Raw genomic sequence first — 23,401 nt, forward strand, 5'->3', positions numbered from 1 at the left:
TTCTAGGGGTGGGGATTCTGATTGGTGTGGCTCTGCTGCTCCTCTATTAGTCCAATAGACTGTCAGTCTCATCCCACCAGGAACTCTGAGAAGTGACCACAAAGCCTCAATGTTGTTAGCATTCAGGAAGCAGTACTCCCTAAGACTTTAAATCTTTTTTCATCACTTATTCATGAATACTTACTGCTGAAGACAGACAAACTCAAAGTTATTCTCCAAGTTACTGGAAGTGGAGCCACACCACACAGAACCCCTGTCCCTAGAACATTTGTCCAATTACCATAAAGACCAAGCTCAGAAGCAGAAGCAAAGAAAAAGTGAGAACTGCAAACCAACAGAACTGCATTTCACATTATAGCTATTTTCAAATTTCTTTGTGCTTCTATTAATGGAGAAAATTAATTGTCATAAACAAGCCATAAAAATTCTGTGTGTTGGTCTTTGCAAGAAGAAATTCAAGTGAACATTTGCTTCCTCCTTATTTGCATCTATCACTGCATTGCATGTATTTACTGTACATGCATGTATGCATATCATTTACTTACCTATAACCTGCAGCTGTTGTTTGCCTTACATAACCCCAGCACTGCTAGCTTTTGCTATGCCAGCAGTCGACTCTAATTTGGACACACTGTAAGTTTTTTTCTAGCACCAATATATATTTAGCTCCATTGCCAGCACGGCTCTGCAACAGCCAGAATATATTGTTTGTTGTATTCATCTGTATTGTATAAGCTGTAAATCCACAGCCTCTAGCGGCCACTATTGGGAGTTTAGAAATTGAGCTATCTTACAGTTGTTTCTCGGAATTGAAGACTTCTGATTCAATCTAGGATAACCTGAAATACAATGTAGCATCCAGAAACAGATCAATTACACTACAGGTCATGTGCCTTACAGACTAACATCTCTGAGCTTTGAGCAAAGCACAGCATTAATGTCATTCTGCTCTTTGGGGAGCATTGGTAAAGTGCACTCACTAAAAAAAGTTTCAAGACACATTCCTTCATTTTTCATACACACTGCTATTTTTATGTTAGAGAGAGCTTTTCCTCCAGTTGCTACAGTAGTACTGTGACCCATATTTCTTTGTCATTGTCCACTTCATAATGTACTGCCTACACTACAGCCAATCAATGAAAATGATGAATAACGGAACAAACCTGATTTAGAGTGATTTGTCTAAAGGATATTGAACCAAACATAAAGATACTCTAACCTGATTATGGCTCCATTCTCATTAATTCTGCAGATTCGTCTGTCTCCAGTTTTTTTTTTCCTTTCCGGGAGTCTGCAGGCCATTGTTCTTAAACTGAGTCATATGAATTCTGTGAACCCCTTTTCAGTGACGAATGTTACATTTTCTATTTCAGTTTGTTTTTATGTAACCACTAATTCAAATCACATTGAGGCAAGACACAATTGTAAATTATGGCAAAGAAAAGAGATTTTATGTTTTACCATGAGAGTAGAGTAACAGGGTTAATAAAATATAACACATACAGTACATGGGACATTCTGTTCCCAACAGGGCTGTAGTGGTTAAAAATAGGGTGGGTAAACCCTACCATACTTCAGCTCCTCTATTGTGGGTACACAAGCACTATGACTGCACATAAGTGTTGTGTAACTTTATTTCCTTTCACTATAGTATTAAACTTTTCATTTCAATGTAGATGGTTTGATGGTAGATGTAGATGTTTTGAGATGTGTAAATAGTTTGAGAAAGTTGAATCAATGAAGGTTGTTTGCTTAGACATCATGAAGTGTTAATATGAAGGTTAATGTTTGTTATGTTATTAGAAGAACTGACTTATCATGAAATGTATGTAAACTGCTTAACTGTTGTCTTGAATGGTTTTACAAATATGATACAAGCTGACAGGAAATGTTCAGACCTAGTGACTTTGAGGTGTGATTTTTGTGTGTAAAAGGACAGAATTAGACTTCCCCAAAAATTCCTTTATTCCACCACCAGCTACACACTTTGAGCCACTCTTGCTGAATAATTTTCTTTATTAATTTTATTAGCATTTATAGACCTTATTTATTATTATTATTTATTTTACTTTCTTTTATTCATTAATTTCTGTATATTATCTTATGCTTTATCATGTATCCTCAAGACATCTTCATTTATCCTAAAACTGTTTGGTTGCTTCTTTGAGTAAACAGACGTCACTGTTTGGGACAAGAACTTACAATTATGAGACTAATTCATTGATTAAATTGAACAACGGATATTGCTCCCTCCTGGCACTAACAGATCCTAACCAAAAAGGAGGTGGTGCCCCATTAATGAGGTAATTCTATAATAAAGTATTAATACTCCTACATAAGTTTACAGGGCCAACAGTAACATATGGTTACGAGATCTGAACTCCGTGTAACATTAAAGGTGATTAAACTTCCATTTGGAAATTTGAAGACTTTAACCAATTTTTATGTTGTTTGTTTTTGTGTATTAATGTTATTTCTTGTCAGAAATCACATTACAACAAATGATGATACAAGCTGTAATTTGTTGTTTTCTGTCTCCCTGTCTTTCAGTTGTCCTATGGCTCCAGCTCTCCAGCACTTTCCAACCGCCAGCGTTTTCCCACCTTCTTCCGCACGCATCCTTCCGCCACCCTGCACAACCCCACTCGTGTGCAGCTCTTCCAAAAGTGGAAATGGACCAAGATTGCCACTATTCAGCAGACAACAGAAGTTTTTACATCAGTGAGTGATACATATATTTGGCAGCAAACTTTCTGTCTGTGTGTACCGCATGATGCTCTGGAAATTTGCTGAAGAGTGCTTCAATGATTAGCCTAAAAAATATCAGTTGGTTATTGGAAAATGTATTTCACTTTTCATAACTAATTAGTCATTTTAAATATTACAGTAAAAACATGGTGTGAATAAAAGTGAAGCCATAAAACATCATAACCTTGTTCAACAATATGTTATATCATTTACTCCATATGTCTAGACAATGATGGTAGCCTACATTAAAAAGACAACAACAAAAAGTTATATAGTTGTTAACTGATATTTCGGTTTTTAGCGACATTTGATCAACATCATTTCCTACAACTCAGAACAATTTTAGTGGCATACATACAAAGTCATTGGGAAGACACATTAACTCAAATGGATGCAAATCTGCCCATGGCAGAGATACGTCCATGTGACTTTAAAAAGATTAAACTTGAGTGAAAAAGTTACACTTATCCCCAATCCTTTATTACGCCACTTCATAAATGTACAGAGACAAGAGGAAAAAGGGGAGCAATTGGGGATAAATAACAGAAATAGCTGAGTTCCAGGTGAGTTCAGTCAAAGGCTGCTTATGTTGCTAGTTAGCTTACAGCTAACGTCTGTACATTAACTGTTTGGGGTAAATAAACTCTGCAAAACTCTAGGTGAGGTGAAAATTCACCTCACATTTACTCTGATCACACACCTTAAGACCGTTGCATTTTAAAAAATAACAGCTTGACAGACTAAGGCCGGAGATATATACTTGCTTTTAACTACACTTTCATGTGTGCATGATGGCTTCCTCGCATATCCTCCGTCTGTCTGGAGCATTGGTTGTGCACATCCTCAGAAATTAACGCTACATGTCTGCAAGATGTAATACACACATGAATGGTAGGGGCAGTGTAGGGGCAGTATGGGAATGTGCCAGGGTCAGGGGTCAGTAGGCACAAAGGCCAGTTGTCTATGTAAACACATGGTTAAAAAGCAAGTATATATCCAGTCTACGACCAGTTGAATGGCAAGCTATAAAGATTGACATGGAGAACCAAACAGCACAAATTTTTATAGACGTCAGAGATTACAACTAAAGAGATGGAAAGATGACATTAGAAGATAGTGGATGGTGGACATCGTGATTGTAGAGAAACAGTTTCGATAACTTATAATATTCACACTGTCTAGCAGGTAAAATTTCCTGGGAGCTGTAACTGCTTTGAATGCTAACAACACTTATTTATCTTGGAATATGGATAGTAAAGTTCAGGAACATGTTTAATTTTTGTTTCACTAACTAAGAGATTGCATTGAGTCATAAAATTTCATGGAACAGCATCATGACTTCAGCTTATGATATAACATTACCATTTTCCTTCCAAAGACAACCAGGCATTTGGCATTTGGAAGTATTCTCCAAACTTAAAATTTAAATTTCACTGTTTTTTACACATAACTATGCAAAAAAAACAACAAATAAAAATACTTTATGTAATTATATGGTTTGTGTCCATTAAAACATAGGCATATTTCTAAGGCCTATTATGGCCAATCAGAAATGTATACAGGAGGTGCTAGATCACTCAGAGAAAAAGACGACGGTGAAAATTGTATCTCTTTTCTCATTTTCTATTTCTCTCTTATCTCCCCCGTCTTCTATCATGGCTACTATTCCCTTGATTGGTTTCTCTCTACCTCTCGTCACCTGCTGTTTTATCTGTTTGTTGGTATCATCATCTACGCACCCACCATCATCTCTCTTAACCACCAACTCATCTTCTACCTCATTACTTTGCTCTTACTTGAATTGATGTTTCTTCAAATTTCTTTTTGCAACTTACCATTCCATTATGTCTTCCAGTTCCATTTTTGTTGCTGTCCCTCTCTTCTGCATCCTTATTATTGTGTGTGTGTGTGTGTGTGTGTGTGTGTGTGTGTGTGTGTGTGTGTTTGTGTGTGTGTGTGTGTGTGTGTGTATGTGTGTGTCTTTTTGACAGACTCTGGATGATTTGGAGGAGAGAGTGAAAGAGGCAGGGATTGAAATCAGCGTTCGCCAAAGCTTCCTCACCGACCCTGCTGTGGCTGTCAAAAACCTCAAGGTGCCTGAATCCCCCATTCTTCTTACACATGCCAGGCAGCTAAACAGCAATCAGTCAAGCCTCGTCTGGCCAGTTAACCACTGAGAGCTGCTGGATACTTTATTTTTGGGCAACAATATCTCAGAAATTACAGAAGCAGTCTTATGTGCTAAATCAGCAAGATACTTATACATCTCTATAGCTGCAGTCCTGCTGCCCAGTGGCCCAAACTGTGGTAAAAACTGTGGTGAATGCTCAAGCCAATGGTCAAGAGTTCTAAGATACAACATGAAATGATGGTTTCAAAATACTTTCAGCTCCATTCAGAAAGTGACACCTTCTCTCTTGAAATACAAATCAAGTACTTTTGTCCACAGGATACAATGGTCTCAATACAAAATAAGTAAAGTGAGTAAGGTTGCCTTGAGTTGAGATCGCTATGCCAAATGCTGCTTCCAAGGTCAAGAATGAATTGTCAAGCTGTTCCTGAATAGTGTTGCAGGCAATACTACTTTAATTGAGGGGAGTTCCAGTTTCATACAACCTGGTTCTCATTTTTGCAAGTCATCATTACTGTCAGTAATTATAACATTGTATTCAAGTTAAGTGGTGAGATTTTGGAATATGGCACATTTTCTACAATTTCAAAGCAAGAAATTATAACATTGTTAGGTGTCAGAGCACCTAGCGGTGTTATAGTCAGCTGGCTCGGGGGTGGCAAAATAACTCAAGGGCAATCCATAGAAAATGTCAAATTAAAAGCCCCCACCTTTAAATTTGATGTAGATCAACGAAATTTGGGAGGCACATGTATCATGTCCAGACACAAAAAAAGCCTCTCGGAGCAATACCCTAAGTCCAACAGGGAGTCAGCCATTTTTAATTTACTTTTTGCCATTTCCAGGCATTGTATTTTAGCGAACTTCTCCTAGATATTTAGTCCAACCGACTTCAAATTTGGTCAGTGTCATCTAAAGACTTTAACGAAGAAAAGTGATCAAAATCTTGAGTTTTCAGAGAACGCCTTTGCCATGGCGACGAGGCAAACTTTGATGTTTCACCATGAAGCAGGAAGTTGCTGTAGTTTCAATGTACATTGTCCAACCTGCACCAAATTTCTCATGCTTGATAATACTCCTGTCCTGAACACATCTACATGTCAATATTGAGTCATAGTCATAGCGCCACCTACTGACAACAGGAAATCAGCCTTATATGACAAACATCATCTGATTCACATGAAATTTTCAGGGTGTGGTCTACAGTTAATATACAGCAACAAAATGTTTACTTAATGCGTGTTCTCTAGCACCACATAGTGGAAATTTGTGGATATTTAACTCCTTTGTGCAATGTTCGATAATAGTCCAGTCCTAAACACATCTGCATGCCTGCAATAAAAGCCCTTCAACTGTGCCGCACCCTGTCATGTGCAAGGGTGCAAGGGCCCAATCATTGCTGCTTGCAGCTTTAATTAGGGCCCGAGCACTGGCAGTGCAAAGGCCCTATCGTAATTCAAGGAATTATTGTTCTTCTCTGTGAAGAAAAGCATTTTTGAGGGGCTAAACGTGTTCAAAAACTTGTGAAATTTTGCACATTTGTCAGAAGTGGTGCAAAATTTTAGATTTTATGGGTCTTGGGCATGGGTGGGACAAAATGTCCCAATGGCGCCCCCTAGCAAATTTGAAGCCCCTCCTTTCATTTTCATGTAGATGAATGAAATTCGGTAGGCACATGTAACATATCCAAAGGCACAAAAAAGCCTCTTGGAGCCATACCCTAGATTCCACAGGAAGCTGGCCATTTTGAATTTCATTTGAGATTTTTCGCATTTTTTGCCATTTCCAGACATTGTCTTTTAACAAACTCCTTCTAGAGATTGATGCCGATCGACTTCAAATTTTGTCAGTGTCATCTTTGTGATGAAAAGTTATCAAAATCTCGAGTTTTCACTGAACAACCTTGCCGTTGCGATATGGCAAACTTTCATGTATCGCCATGAAACAGGAAGTTGTTGTAACTTCAACATTAATTGTCCAATCTACCCCAAATTTCTCATGCTTCATGAGGGTCCCATCCTGAATACATCTGTGTCAATATTGAGACATAGTCACAGCGCCACTTACTGATGACAGGAAGTTACATGTTCAGTACTTTTATGAGCTGTACCAAGTAGGATGAACAGATCCATCGGAAATTTGGTCAGAAAAGCCTTAAGTCTTTGATGATTCCATATTGTGAAAATGTTGAGTTTTCACCATAGACTGTATAAAAATATGGATGTAGTTACCGTGACGTCACTCGTTGGTTTCTGAAGAGCACTTTTGAAGCTCTTGGCAGTGTGTGATGCTGCCTAACTCCCAGCCAATCAAAAATGGGCAAAGAGGCGGGCCGAATGGCCGAAACAAGCCACCTAGCTGCTGGCGGACCTGTCACTCAAAGCAGCCATGTCCTTCATTATGCATAACTTTATAGCTTAATAAAACTTAAATGAGTGAGTTATACAGTTGTCATGAAAGGGGAAATTAGCTATAGAGACCAAAACCATCGTTTGTACCAGGCTGTAAACATGTTTATTTCTGCTGTAAAGTTGGGCATTTTAACATAGGGATCTATGGGGAATGAGTGGCCATTCAAGGAACTGCAGTTTTTGGCACTTCCGCATTGGCTTCATGTTACAGCCCCAGAGGTTGCTGCTTGGTTTTCACCAGACGCTTTTGCTGTGGTGGTGCGGCGCATTTCAATATTTCACCATGAACAAACAAAGTGTCATAACTTGACTCTGAATGATCAGATCTTTTCCAAATTTCCCATTCTTGATGAGGGTCCCAGTCTGAAGGCAAGTACAGGCTCGTTGAGTCGTAGTCATAGTGCCACCTACTGGCAACAGGAAGTCTTAAGCACCACTCTTTCGCTAACTACTCCTAGCAGGTTAACCACAAACACAGAAAATTTGGTCAGACCTTGATGATGATAACTCCTGAAGCTTTTGAGTTTTCATCAAAAGCTATTGCTTTAGTGTGGCAGAATGGCTCGACAGCGCCCCCTACTATATTTCAACAAAGCAGCCCCCACGCCAGGTTACACCTGCATGTACGAAAATCGGTACACACATGTATCATGCCAGGGCACACACAAACGTCTCTTGGACCCATAGCTCAAACCCAACAGGAAGTGGGCCATTTTGAATTTAGTGGTCATTTCGGGCAATGTTGCATGCCTTGTATTTTAATGAACTCCTCCTACAGAATTCATCATAACAACTTCAAAATCAGTGTGTGTCATCTAGACTAGTTTGTGATCAAAAGTCACTAAAAGATTTAGCTATCATTGAAGCATGTGGCCATGGCGTGGCGTTGAGTTTTGGTGTTTTGCCATAACAGAGGAAATTGCTATAACTTTAGTGTACATGGTCGGATCTGCCTGAAACTTCACATGTTTGATAACAGTGCAGGCCTGAGCACATCTACATGACAATATTCCATCAGTGATGCAAACTGGCTGAATAGCGCCCCCTATGAAATTTTAGCGAAGCAGCCCCAGCAGCAGGAAAAATAGTGGACAAAGGAAGTGATATTTATTTCCTTTTTGCACTGTCTGAAAACAGCCTGGGTCTGAAGACATCTACATGCCTGTGACAGAAGGCCTTCAACTGCGCTGCGGCCCGACATGTGTGGAGGCGCGAGGGCCCGTTCAACGCTGCTTGCAGCTTTAATTATTCCGCCAGTTCATACCTAAATTTGACCCACTAAACATGCTCAAAAACTCACAAATTTGGCACGCACATCAGGTCTGGTGAAAAATTTGATAAAATGTAAAAATTAACCCCCAAAGTGCCAAAATGTGCTCTCTAGCGCCACCTATGTAACTAAAATGGCCGCCACGGCCCGTAGGAACGTCATAGAGAAGTCAAACCAAAACTCAATTATTTGTCTCATCAAGACCTACAAATCATATGCGACACCCCTGACCTAAATCCAACAGGAAGTCCGCAATTAGCCTTTCAAAATAAGACTTTTCCTCAATTTTGGCTTCTGAACAAACACTATCTCCTCTGAGGGTGTTAATGGTATCAGCTTCAAACTTTAATGGGTGACTTATGACACTATGCTGAAAGAAAGTTGTTAAAAACTCGAATGGTTTGGATTAAATAAATAAAATTAAATTACCTTGTGCATTCTTAAATTACTTATTTTGTAAAACCAAATAAAACTGGTTTGTATTTTTATACACTCCATCCAAAGTTCCTGACTTGTGCTCATCTCTGAGATCTTCTGGTTTCTCCCAGGTAAGCAAAGACGCCTCCTTTGGGATAGGCTGACATTAGATTTAAATTTATTTAGATTAAAAATTATGGTGAAATTTGTTAAGGATAAACTTGTAGTGTTTATTGAATAGCAGGAAGGTAGTGGTTTAGATTTAATGACTGAGATCAACATGTGGCTGTACATGTGATAGATGTATGATTTCAGAGTAGAATTAGGTTGAGAGATTTATTATTAGGGACTTAATTGGCTAAACTTTTAGGGCCAGGGCTCTGAAGCTGCCCTATAAAACCAGGTGAGTGTCCTCAACCGTCAGAGTGGGCCTCCTCCCGAGATGACCTGTTAGAAGGCCATCTTGGAGTACTTTCAAACCTCCAACACCTGTTTGCACCAATACACTTCATTGTGACCCATGGCTGTTAGGAATTCCTGACTAAATAGGCCTGTTGATAGTGGTTCAACGACAGCTGGTGATTATAGAGGCCAGGCTGAATTAGATTCCCTAGCAAGGCTTGGATGGTCTTGCGTGTAGATTTTGGGAACGCTGTTCGATACCTAGATCAGAGGTAGAGGACAGCCATCTGTCGGTGTCTTAACCACACCAGCAGGGGGCATCGGTTATCTGTAGGCAGAAACCATTTCAGAGTCATCAAGGTTCGTGTTTTGTGTTGAGAAATGTTAAAGATATTCAAACCGACAGTGAGGAAAGTATTCATATGCAGCATGTCCTCTTCAGTCCGCCAACCAGACTGGTAAAATTAATAAAGAAATAAAAGCGAGGATAACATCTGGTGATTAAATGTTGAGTGTTATGGGTTATAGTTAAAAATGAAGAGAAAAACAATACAGCCTCTGTGCGTGCCGAGTCCTGACTGACAGAAAGAAACGTGCTGCTGAGAAGACGGCTGACGAAACCGTCTTCTAATTGAAATACATTTGTTTGAAAGTCATGCTGACAGTCACAAAAAAATTGGAAAAATCATGTCTATGCACACAAATCAATAGATTCAACACACACAACTCTCCCCAAAACCAGAAGTTCTCATTTTTACATTTTTGTGCTTCCAATCTTTATGCTAAGCTAAGCTAACCAAATCTTGATTGATATCCAGGTTCTGTATTCAACTGTATTTCCCAAAATGTATTTCCCAAAACTATTGTTTTAAAGAAAGTAGAGTTACTCTACGTGCATAAGTGGCTAAAATGCACCATAAACTGTAAGGCTGTTGGCTAACTGCATTGCTGCAATGCAATGCAAAGGAAAAAAATAGAACAAAGTTCTATTCTCTATCCACAGACAGCACCACAAATCTGTGTGCTATTTAATTGAGGTTTTGTTTTTTTCCCAAATGGGATTCTGATTTATGGTCTGTGGTGTGTTTCAGCCACAGATATCTGTACGTAGGGTTTAATGAAAGCAAAGGAAGACTGCATCTCAGAGCCCTTTACTTCCTCCCCCCCAGCCTCCCTCCTTCACGTCCTTCCTCCTTTTCTTCTTCCACCTCTGTCAGCCTGATGTTCCTCCTTCCTGGCACACACACTCACACTTTAGCATGACCTTGCCCAGCATGCCGGCCTAGTTTTGGTGTGCAAGATTAATTGGCTATTGCAGAGGAAACCATGGAAACAGTAGAGAGGAAGTCTACTGCTGTGTGGTGCAGGAGCAAGGCCAAGAATCAGCTCCTGTGTTCCCTATCCACACTGTAGGGCGTTTAATTTGTGCTTTTTATCTCCACCCCATGTGTGACTCTGTCCTTCTCTTTTTCACCAAGCGCCAAGATGCCAGAATTATCGTTGGCCTCTTCTATGAGACAGAAGCCAGGAAGGTCTTCTGTGAGGTAATTTGTTCTCCTGTTCATATTTCATGACAGACTTGGCTGACATAAATTTAAAGTATCAAAGACTGCTTGTATGAAGTTAAAAAATGATGAAGTTAAAAGTGAATTTTTTGTTTTAGGGCTAAGGTTTTGTGACCCTTCATGATAAACCTCATGATAATACCTCTTTACACCTGGCATTAACACGTGATCTGTATCTGGATACATTAACTGGATAAGGAAAAACACATTAATGTAGGTGTAAATGCACTCAGAGGGCATTGTGATTGAAATGCAATCAGATCAGTCAGACCACATTTGGAGGTGGTCAGACTTGCATTGTGATTTGATCTCAGCAGGTGTAAATGCAATCTGTACAATGTGAACACATTCATACGAAAAAATCGTCCCAGCAAGTTGAAAGGTCACCTAGCTCTGCCTCTTCCTGCCAGCTAAAGCAAGCTTTGCAAAAACTACAAGTAGTAGCAGTAGCTTGGAGTCTTCCCTCTCAAAAAGTCATGTAAAAATGAATGACGTCCGCTAATGGCAGTCAGTTTCTTTGACCTGGGATTCACGATATTTGTCCACCAGCTCCGCCTGACTAATTTGCATATTGATATCCAATCACAATGTGGGCACAGCTGAGAAAATAAGAATGCATTTTAATACCAGGTGTAAATGCAAACACCCATTGATCAGATGTTATTATCCAGATAATGTATCCAGATACAGTTCACATGTTATGCCATAAACATATTATATAAATAAATCTATGTTGTCAATTATTTCTGTATTTGATTTCTTACATGAATCATGCATCACGGACAACAGATTATATGTGCACTAACTACTTTGCTCTACCAAATTTACATTGTGTGACCATAGAATTGGTATGTTTTATTGACCAATGTCATATAAATTTAACAAAAAATCATAACCATGTGGTCCTTTAGTTTAACAAGCTGAAAAGTGTGTAATCTGAGGTTTTAAGAAACCTCAAACTGATTAACCCAAGACATTTTCTCTCTTGTGAACTTGTGAAAAATGGATATTTATCATTAGCTACCATGCTAACCAGCTAGCTTGCGTGAGTTAATTACTCAGGTCTTTTTGTTAATAACTGAAAATGACTGTCACTACTTTAGAAAGGACAGCAATTATGTCCAAAATGTTTATAGCAATCTGAGACATATGTAGATTTCTAGTTTGCTAGTTGTGAAATATATTGGTGATTTGATGCTAAGAAATTTTTGTCTGTGCACAAATATCTTATATCATAACTCCCTTCAGTAATCAATATGTTGACTTTGTGTATTAAAGCATTTTTAGAGTAAGAGTGTTTTTTAAGCTGTTATTTTGACCAATAAAAGAGAATTGTACTGCATATTAATTCTGCAATTTATTAAAAACTTGAAGTTCAGTATCTCAAAACCACCTATTAATTATCTATTGATATACAGTCAGACAGTCTAAAGGGACATTGTAGATGTTAAGTTATCCAATCAAATCTATCAATCACATGCAGCATTTCAGATATCACAGAGTAGATTATGATTTTTCTAAATAACTAATAACAAGATCAAATCAAACAGCATGACAGGTATGATATTAATCTCTGTCATACACACTCTGTCACACACAACTTAATATGTTCTTCCACACAATAGCTGTTCATGTGTCACATTCTTCTCCCTACTGTCCCTCTGCAGGTGTACAAGGAGAAGCTGTATGGGAAGAAATATGTGTGGTTCCTCATTGGCTGGTATGCAGACAACTGGTTCAAGATCAAGGACCCATCCATCAACTGTACTGTGGAACAGATGACAGAGGCTGTGGAGGGTCATGTGACCACTGAGATTGTTATGCTCAACCCGGAGACAGTGCGAGGAGCCTCCAACCTGGTAAGAAAGGCATTATCAGTAATGCCCAACAGAATAATCTGCAGCTGCAGAGGCTGCTGGGATTTTTTTAAGAATGCTCTGATGCAGTTTTTACATTTTGCTACAGCAGTAAAATAAGTGTTTTACTTATTTAAAAAGGCATTTCTGTGTATACTCAATATTATCTTTAGCAGAGTGTGGTTCTTCCATGACTATAGACGGACTGCTCAAACAATAGTAAATATTATTGTCTTAAAACAATCTGAAGTGAGATCTTTTTTTGAGATACTGACACTGAAACTAGGAAAACGGCAGAGTTTTCTCTTTTTAATGAAAAAATGCTTGAAAAACGTGTGTTAATTCAGGGTGTAAATTCCGGCAAAATGCGTTTATTCAGAATCTGATCCAAATGATCAGACCACATCTTGAGGTGATCTGGTTCACATCGTGATCAGATCTCAGTTAGGTGTTCATGACATCTGCACAGTGTGGCCACAATCTGAAAGGGGACATATTCTGCACATTTCCAGCACATTACAGTTAAAAAAAACTCCTTATTTATCTTATACTGGCCAATATATTCAGTGTTTCTTTCAGTGTTTCAGTGTTTTAAAAACAAGGTATGTATCCTTTAGGTCTAACAAACATGTTGAATACATTTCCTTTCATTTCTCAAAAAATATATGCAAAGCTGATTTTTTTACATTTACGATACATTTATATTACATTTTGACAATTACAGATGCTTTTATCCAAAGTGACTTACAAGCGAGGCAAAACAATCAAGCATTAGAGGACAGTGACAGTGAAAAGAGCCATGGTACAAAGTCTCAAGTAGCTGGCCAGGTGCAAGTACACTGAGAAAGAGCGCTGGACAAAAGGGGTTTTTTTTGTTTTGGGTAGCAACAGTACAGTAAGAAACGACTAGACGTAGACAAGTGCATAATAAACAAGAAACTAGTGCAACAATCAACAAAGTGCTTAAAGATTAGAGGAGCTCAAGTGATTTGGTGTTCACAGAAGAGCTGAGTTTTCAGGCGTTTCCTGAGTGCACGGGAGTGCAAGGGAGTCAGCAGACAGTATGGAGCTGGGTAGCTCATTCCACCATCACAGAACCACAAACACGAAGATTCTGTATAGTGATTTCGTACCAGGCAGTGATGGAATTACCAGACGTTGTTCATTTGCAGACCGGAGCGGACAGGAGGGGACATATGGCCTGATGAGTGACTCAATGTAGGAGGGTGCCATTCCATTGGTCGCCTTGAAGGCAAGCATCAAAGCTTTGAACTTGATGCAAGCCACCACCGGGAGCCAGTGGAGGGAGACGAACAGAGGTGTGACATGAGCTTGTTTAGGTTGGTTGAACACCACACGTGCCGCTGCATTCTGAATCCTCTGTAGAGGTTTAACAATGCATGCTGGTAGTCCAACCAGGAGTGAGTTACAGTGGTCCAGTCGTGAGATGACCAGCACTTGGACTAGGAGTTGCGCTGCATGCTCAGATAGTATGGCCGATGTTATCATCCTGATGTTATACAAATTGATGATTGACAGCTGTCAATCAGTGGAATGGCATGAAACCATCAGCTGGAATGTTCATTGCCTTCTTATATTGGCACATGTCCAGCCTTGTATGCATCCACTCGATACAAACAAAGTGGGACCACTCATTTAAATGGCTCCAGTGGTCAAAACTCCATGTTACCTTCAAATTAAAAAAATGGCCTTTCATCTCACACTGTAAATCAGCTTTTATTCTTTTAATATTTAACCAAGACCACCATTTTTCCCTAACTTTATCCAAATGCTTTGAGTTAAGTTTGAGAGGTTTCAACCCCAATACTGAGGGATTATGAATTTTTCATTCTTGATTTTGAATTTAGAATCCCTAAATTAAACCCCAAAACAACATGCCCCAGCAAATACATTTTTAGATTTTGAGTTTTTAAATTGAGAGTTCCTGAGCTGGAAGAGAAATGGTCAAGTGCTCTCATGGATTACAGGATTGTTAACAGATCAACACAGAACTGTGCTTTGTAAGGAGTGTATCCCCACTTTCTTCATCCCTTTAAGTGCAGGCTTTTGTTCTTGAAGAACTACATTAACTACATGTAAGTGACATGTTGACATCCCTCTTTCTTACATAGTTGATATTCTTACATTGGCAGGTGTTCTCGTTATTTTATCTATCTCTTGTTTATCAAACCTTCATTTGACCTGACCTGAAAATAGCAGTTATACTAAAGTGTTACATAGAGGAAAAGCTCAGTGCTTTGTTGCACAGGTGCTTGCTGGGTAATGCTTCCAGTATGCTGCTCTGTATGACGGTGCTAAATCTAAAACTCCCCGAAACAGTGAGGTTACACTTTTATTAATGTTCAGGGCACATTATCCACTGGCCTTGGAAGTTCTGTCTGCATGAACGGGGAGCGTTTGAGATGAAGGAATGGCCTCAGTGCAATGAAGTGACACTGGCTGAGGGCACAGACATCATACCTGGAAAACTTGCTGCCTTTCCCGTTCATCTTCAGTTCCAAGTCTGCTTGGAATACACATATCAGATGTCTTTTGGGTCCAGTTCTGACTGCTGATTTGGTGACAGTGTGATGGGCATTAACATATATCATAATAAACGCCCATTTGTGATATCAAATCGAAATACTTAGTAGTACAAACATACTTGCAGATTTTTGTTTTTGCACATCCTAAAGGCCTCAAACATGTTTGTAGAATGAAAATGTATGTAGGAAATCCAAAATGGCTGACTTCCTGTTTGGATTATTTCTGGGTAGAATGATGAGAAATTAAAGCAACTTTGTTCCAAAATGGCTGCTGACTTCCTGCTGTCAGTTGGTGGCGCTATGACGATGACTCAATATTGATACATAGATTTGTTCATTTACATTGTTTTCATTGCAAAACTCTTAAGATTACACCCACCAAATTTGAAGTCGGTCGGTTCAAGCCTCAAGGAGGAGTTTCTTAAAATACAACGCCCGCAAATGGCAAAAAAGGAGCAAAAATTGCAAGGTTAATTTAAAATGACTGACTTCCTGTTGGACTTAGGGCATGGCTTCAAGAGGCTTTTTTGTTTGTTTCGACGTGATACATGTGCCTGCCAAATTTTGTTCACCTACGTCAAATTTAAAGGTGGGGGCTTTGACTTTGAAATTTTCTAGGGGGTGCCCTAGAGACATTTTGCCATACCCAAGCCCAAGACCCATATCAGATATCATGTTTCACTTCTTCTCATGCGTATGCCAAGTTTCGTGAGTTTTCAAACATCTCTAGCCCCTCAAAAACAGCTTCCTCTTTCATGGTGAAAAATGTTTCGCCATGGCAACAGCAACTTTTCATCACAAAAGTCTTTAGATGACACTGACCAAATTTGAAGTTGGTAAGGTTAATCTCTAGGAGGAGTTTGTTAAAATACAAAGCCTGGAAATGGCAAAAACTGTGCGAAAATTGCACAATAAATTCAAAATGTCTGACTTCCTGTTGGACATAGGGTATGGCTCCAAGAGGCTTTTTTGTGCATCTGGATATGATATATATGCCTAGAAAATTTCGTTCATCTACGTCAAATTGAAGGTTGTGTTGTTTTAATTCGAAATTTTTTAGGGGGCGCCCTCGAGCCATTTTGCCACACCCATGCCCAAGACACATAAAATTTTTTACCATCTTCTGCCGAATGTGCAAAGTTTCATAAGGAAGAGGAAGAAGAAGAATTCCTTCAGTTTCAATAGGGCCTATGCACTGCTAGGTGCCTGGGCCCTATTGAAACTTTTCCTACACCCAAGCCCATGAGCCATATCAGACAACTAAATACAACCCTTCTGGTGCCAAGGTGTGCCAAGTTTCATGAGTTTTCAAGCATCCCTAGCCCCTCAAAAACAGCCTCATTTTTCATGGCAAATAATGTGTCACCATGGCAACAGCTTTTGATGAAACCTCAAAAAGCTTCACCATTTGGCATCATCAACATCTTACAACTTAGCTAAACAAATTTTACCTGGATCTGGTTAACCTGCTAGGAGTATTTAGTACAAGTATGGGGCCTAATACTTCCTGTTGCTAGTAGGTGGGGCTATTACTATTATTCAATATTGTCCTGTACATGTCTTCAGACCAGGACTCTTATCAAACATGTGAAATTTAGGAAAGATCTGACCATGTGGAGTTGAATTGAAACAATTTGTTTTGCAATGGTGAAACTCATTGCGTCGCCATGGCAACAGCGTTCAACGAAAACTCACAATCTTCACCATATAACATCATCAAGGTCTTAACGCTTTTCTGACCAAATTTGAAGGAGATGTGTTCAACCTGCTAGGTAGACGTTGTAAAAGTACAGCACCCGTAACTTCCTGTTGCCACTAGGTGGCGCTATGACTATGATTCAATATTGACACATAGATATGTTCAGGATGGGACCCTTATGAAGCATGAGAATTTTGGGGATAACTTTTCATCAGAAAGGTCTTTAGATGACACTGAATAAATTTGAAGTCAGTGGGGTTAAAGCTCTAGGAGGAGTTCATTAAATTACAACCCCTGGAAATGGCAAAAACTCCAAAATAGCACATTAAATTCAAAATGGCTGACCTCCTGTTCGACTTCGGGCATGGATCCAAGAGGCTTTTTTGTGCCTATGCCTACCAAATTTCATTCATCTGTGTGAAATTTAAAGGTGGGGGCTTTTAATTAGAAATTTTATAGGGGGCCATTTTGCCACACCCTATTGAGCCATTTTGCCACACCCATGGCCAAGACCCATAAAATATCACATTTTTCAACACTTCTGATGAATGTGCAAAGTTTGATAAGTTTTCGAGCACATTTAGCCCCTCAAAAACACGTTTGTTTTGAAAGGGAAAAAAAAGAATAATAATGATATTAATAATAATAATAATAATAATAATAATAATAATAATAATAATAATAATAATAATAATAATAATAATAATTCCTTCAGATACAATAGGGCCTTTGCAGCGCTGGGTGCTTAGGCCCTAATAATTCCTTCAGTTACAAGAGGGCCTTTGTACCATTCGGTGCTCAGGCCCTAATAATAATAATAATTCCTTCAATTACAAGAGGGTCTTAGCACCATTCAGTGCTCGGGCCCTAAATAATAATAAAAATAATAATAATAATAATAATTATTATTATTATTATTATTATTATTATTATTATGCTTGGGCTCGGGCCCTAATAATCTTAACAAAAACAATAGGTTCCTTGCACTTTCAGTGAGAGGGACCATTGGATGCATATTTACTAGTTTGAATATAAGTGCAAAACTTTGCGCATTTTCCTGCATCCCAAAGGCCTCAATAATGTTTGTAAAATGAAAATTGATGCATGAAATCCAAAATGGCTGATTTCCTGTTATATAAAAAAATATGAAAAAAAATTGTATTATGTTGAGAATGATGAGCGCAATGAAATCACCAAATTTCATGCGCATCAAAGAAACTTTGTTCCAAAATGGCTTTGTGTATGGGGGCACTATGGAGCCCGCTGGCTCCCAAGCCCAATCGCAACTTTGCAATTTTCGCAAGTGCTTGGGCCCTAATAATCTTTACGAAAACAATAGGTTCCTGGAACTTTCAGTGCCAGGGACCATTGGGCCCCTGGCACTTTCATGCTTGAGCCCTAATAATAATAATAATAATAATAATAATTATCCTTTAAAAACAATAGGTTCCTTGCACTTTCAGTACCAGGCACCATTGGTCCCCTGGCACTTTTGTGCTTGGGCCCTAATAATTCCTTCAATTACAATAGGGCCTTTGCAGCGCTGGGTGCTCAAGCCCTAAATATAATGTCACCATAGCATCATCCATGTGTAACCAAGCACTATCTCTCATCATTTTCTTCTCCAGACTTCCCAGGAGTTTCTAGCCCAGTTGATGTCTAAGCTTGGGGGTAAAAATCCAGAAGAGACTGGTGGTTTCCAGGAGGCCCCACTTGCTTACGACGCTGTGTGGGCTCTTGCTCTGGCCCTCAACAAGACTGTGGGGCCTCTAAAGTCCAAAGGTCATCAGCTAGAAGATTTCAACTACAACAACCGAGGTATCACAGCTGAGATCTACCGAGCCCTCAACACCAGCTCCTTTGAAGGAGTTTCAGTGAGTACAAAACCCCCAAGGAAAAGGAGAGATGTGGTGGGGTGCAGAAAGTGAGCAAGAAAGTGCTATATAGAGAGATTAGAAAGAGAGAGAGGTAAACTGTGTAAAGGATGGAGGGGGATGTTAAAACATTAAAATTCTGCCTTTTTCTTCCAGGGTCACGTTGTATTTGATGCCCAAGGGTCTCGAATGGCCTGGACTCTCATTGAACAGCTTCAAGGTATGCCACAGCACACGTCCCTGCTTTAAAATGGAATTCATTTCAATAATCAGCTTATTAAATACAACATCCCGCTACCATGTCCTTTCCATCACACTGTATATATATGAATAAATATATTCATATATATTGTTGGCATGGTTTGAAGCATTTACCACTTTTTAACTTTAAGTTTTTTTATGGTTCAAACCTAAACTTAGACTGTTCAAAACATGTTTTATGTTTTTATATTGATGTGGCCAGTGTCTTTGGAAAAGCAGGACTGTTCTATTTTGCATGTGACACAACAATTATAGAAAAAATTAATTTCTGCATAAAAAGTTAATAGCTCTTTGAATATTTTATTAAAATTTGGAGAATTTAAAAAAAGCCACTGTCATGCCCCTCTCAAATTGGCTTCTATGAAATACAGCGCACAGTCTATCAATTCAGTAGTCTATCCTCAATGCCATTCCCTGGGGTTGATTAAAGAAACATCATGTGAAGTGATTCACAGAGAAGAAATTTTAAGGATCTTTGAAAAAAAAAAACCAATAATAGGACAATTATTTTTCTTCAGAGAAATGCACCTTCACTCAGAAATTCAAGATTTGCCAACATTATTGGTTTTAAAAGTATTGAAGAACAACTTAACATCCAGAATAAGAAGTTGGATTTAGTGAGCTTGTTTGCAGTAGCAGTCCGGCCTAGTCGCACTCTCAGCACCCCGTGACTTTAGGCACTTTTAGTGCACTTTAAGGCCCAAATGCACCGAAAGCGCCTGACGCTCGCATTTTGAAGTACACCTATTGTTTTTAATGGATGAACACGCACTAGAAGCATTATGAGGCGCGTCAGAATGTCTTGATGCCCCAACTCTAACCTTGATTCAATTTTGGAGCGTCAAATGAGGACCCAGCATACAAAGCTGTTTTCTCTGCAGCCGAAAAAGAGAGAGAGATAGTGCAAGCCAGCTGAGCACGGGCAAGCGAGAGAGAGAGACAGCGCGGCAGTGGTCGAGCAAGGAAAGTGAGCGGTAGTTAGAACAAAACCTCTGAATGAGAGAAATAAAACGTTATATTCTTATTATTTCACGGCAGTCACATTTTAAAGCACAAATAAATAACCATCAAACAGATGATTTACTGTGGACACAGACGCTATTAGTTTCATTTCATTTCAAATCTTATGCTTGCAGTGCACCATAAGAGCATCAATTGATGTGCATCAAATGACATGCGTCAATTATCACTTTTAATATGTTTGGGCCTTTAGTGCAAAATGGAAGCACTACTATCTCATTTAACATGGCATGACTTCAGTCTCCCTGACTTTCCACCTTCACTGATGTTCCAGATAGCGGTTTACAGCCAGACTTAATTAAACTGATAGCTTCAGCTGCAACTGCAAAGACTCAGCAAATGTGACTTTGACATAACCTTGCAAACCTGTCGCCTAGGAATTATGAGACCACTCTAACCACTCAGCCAAAGGGTCAACCTGCTAGCCAAGGGCCAGCACATCTAGTTATCCCTGGTCGTTACTCTTGTGACATTACCCCCTCCTTCAGGAAGCGCACCCCTGCGCTTCAGACTACCAGCTCCCTTATATCTCTGGGTGCACACATTTCCAATGGCCTCGCAGTCTAACCATCACACTTCTGGCATTAAATGTAGCGAAGGAGGGTTCCCACACCAGGTCTCAAATCCTGGTCTCCCAGACCACAGACGAATGAGCTAACCACTCAGCCAAAGGGTCAACCCGCTAGCCAAGGGCCAGCACATCTAGTTATCCCTGGTCGTTACTCTTGTGACATTACCCCCTCCTTCAGGAAGCGCACCCCTGCGCTTCAGACTACCAGCTCCCTTATATCTCTGGGTGCACACATTTCCAATGGCCTCGCAGTCTAACCATCACACTTCTGGCATTAAATGTAGCGAAGGAGGGTTCCCACACCAGGTCTCAAATCCTGGTCTCCCAGACCACAGACGAATGAGCTAACCACTCAGCCAAAGGGTCAACCCGCTAGCCAAGGGCCAGCACATCTAGTCATCTGTGGTCATTACTGTCTAGAGGGCACTGGCCTGCACCATCACAGGTGGTCAGGTTGGATGACAGGCATACAAAACACAGGGCACTGACAACAGAGATCAAGGTTCACACCCTAAGTCCTGTGTGTGGTTAGGTTTAGGCAAGAGCACTGGTTAAGGTTGGTAAAAGATCCCGGTTTCGCTTAAATGTTAATAAACATGTTGTGTCCCGTGCTTGTGTCAAGTCACTGCAGACTTTTTTCTGTATTAAATCAAAACCATGATCTTTCCCTAACCTTAATTGAGTGCTGCCAGAGCCCTAAAAAATCTACTACGTTGTCACTGAACATTTTACTGATACCTTCAGTATCACTTTTTTTCTGACTTGCCAGATACCTTTTCTCATTAAGCTGACAGAAAATGTAATTCGGGTAGCATTATGTTTCCCCACAAAACAAATTTACTGTTGCAATGAAAAATATAATACAATGATAAATATATATATAATAAATATAATTTTAAGGAGATAGGGCTTTAACTTGTTAAACTTAGGGACATGGAGTACAAGACAACATAATAGTTTTTTTTGTTGTTGTTTTTGTCTACATGGCAGCATTACTTGATTTTTTGTTAGTTTAAGTACCGTTGCAGTGCGTACTGTAGACAGTACTGTACATTTACTAACCTAAGTGGATTTTTTGTTAACTCACCCTGCAAAAGTGTCCTCTACAAAAATGTAATGATTATTCTAACACACATGCCTTCTAGTTTTCATGTTGAACAGTTGCATCACAGTTGCTGTTTTTTATTAAATAGGATAGAACTGGCTGATCATATGGCAATGGTAGTGTATTATCTGTAGTGATGTAAGGCTCTGGTTGGCGGGCTGTGTTTTGATCACTGAGCCTGTGTTCTCCAATTCAGTCTGTCTGTGCTTTGTTTTTCTCTGACAGCGTTGAGATCTTTTACCAATGGAGGCTGTCTGTGTTCTTGGGACTGATTAAAAATTAAGCTTGTTTTGCCAATTTTCTTTGTTGGCTTCCATCATCCCAAAAGAGGAGGGTCAGTGATGAGCTGCACTTCGTTTGATGGTAATTGGAACCGTGCTGGCCCTGAGAAGTTTTTTGGTTAAGTCTATGCTAAGTGGAAAGATAGACATGGAAATGAAACGCTAATCCAACCTTCGTGTCAGCTTCTCAACATAAGTGTGAGTTGGCTCTGCTGCAGTCTGGAAGTCCACTGTTTGTAGATGTGAGTACTTGTTGTAAGGCTTTGAAAGGGACAAGGAAGCTTGTCTGATATGTGTTGCAGTATGCATGCATGGAGACAGGCTCTGTAGCTGCATAGAGGCTCTTGCTGTAGACAATATGCAACTCCTGGGAAACATAAATACATCTCAGGGCTCCAGGGGCTATGTGGAGATAACAATATTGTGTGGTCATATTTGTTCATAGTAAAGGCAGCATGATCGAGGATGAAAGGCTAATCTTATTCTATACAGTAACACTGAACAATTTTGTCTTTGACAAACAGTCAGACACTTTCATTTTTTACCTAACTTTACCTAAATGTTGAGTAAATGTGTACCTGACATATTGAAATAACCGCTGTAGACTACTAAATTTGGTACATCTTACTTTACACAAGCTGCTTGATCCAAATACTGAAAGTTGTGATCCAAAAATATTAAATTGATCAGCTTCACTTATTGATAAATGATATGAATGAAAGTTCAACTGGGAGACAGTGACTTCTGAAACTGACATGAAGCGAGAAAGACTCTGTTGGAGTTGTTGGAACTACTGAAACACTTGTAACTGAACAGTGGTGTTACAGAGTTAAGTATCTTCCCTCACAAGCGATCTTTGGTGGAGTACGGCTACAGAGAGCACACAAACCCAACAACAGCCATATTTAGTTTTGGCCCATTATACTTGAGGGATTAACATTAATTAGTGACAGCTGATATGATCTGATAAAAATGAGAGACTAATACCTGAATGATTTGTTCACTGCCCTTTGATAATAAGGAAGAGAATGTAGAGATAACAGATAAGATAGTGCCTGAGTTTAGTGAATCTGTCTATTTTGCTAGTCTAGGTGTTAATCACTACCACAATCACACACTCTAATTTTTACTCCTATATGCAGTGAAATACTTGCACTGTAGAGCACAGCTGTCATAAAGCAATGCTGCAACACTAGCACTATATTAGTTGAAGTGCAGTGAAAAGAGTCCGGATTTTGATTGGG

At 39.4% G+C, this 23,401-nt stretch overlaps 1 protein-coding gene across 1 annotated transcript in view; it reads left to right on the forward strand.

Annotated features, from left to right (window-relative positions):
* The window catches only part of LOC137198518 (gamma-aminobutyric acid type B receptor subunit 1-like), a 127,803-nt gene that overhangs the window by 40,350 nt on the left and 64,052 nt on the right, over positions 1 to 23,401 (forward strand). Inside the window, exons 3-8 of the mRNA XM_067612403.1 lie at positions 2,551 to 2,721; positions 4,740 to 4,841; positions 10,858 to 10,923; positions 12,612 to 12,803; positions 18,674 to 18,919; positions 19,076 to 19,139. Coding sequence (XP_067468504.1) covers positions 2,551 to 2,721; positions 4,740 to 4,841; positions 10,858 to 10,923; positions 12,612 to 12,803; positions 18,674 to 18,919; positions 19,076 to 19,139 — 841 coding nt within the window. The remainder of the gene's footprint in view (positions 1 to 2,550; positions 2,722 to 4,739; positions 4,842 to 10,857; positions 10,924 to 12,611; positions 12,804 to 18,673; positions 18,920 to 19,075; positions 19,140 to 23,401) is intronic.

Source organism: Thunnus thynnus, chromosome 15 (genome assembly GCF_963924715.1).
Source record: "Thunnus thynnus chromosome 15, fThuThy2.1, whole genome shotgun sequence".
Taxonomy (NCBI): Eukaryota; Metazoa; Chordata; class Actinopteri; order Scombriformes; family Scombridae; genus Thunnus; species Thunnus thynnus.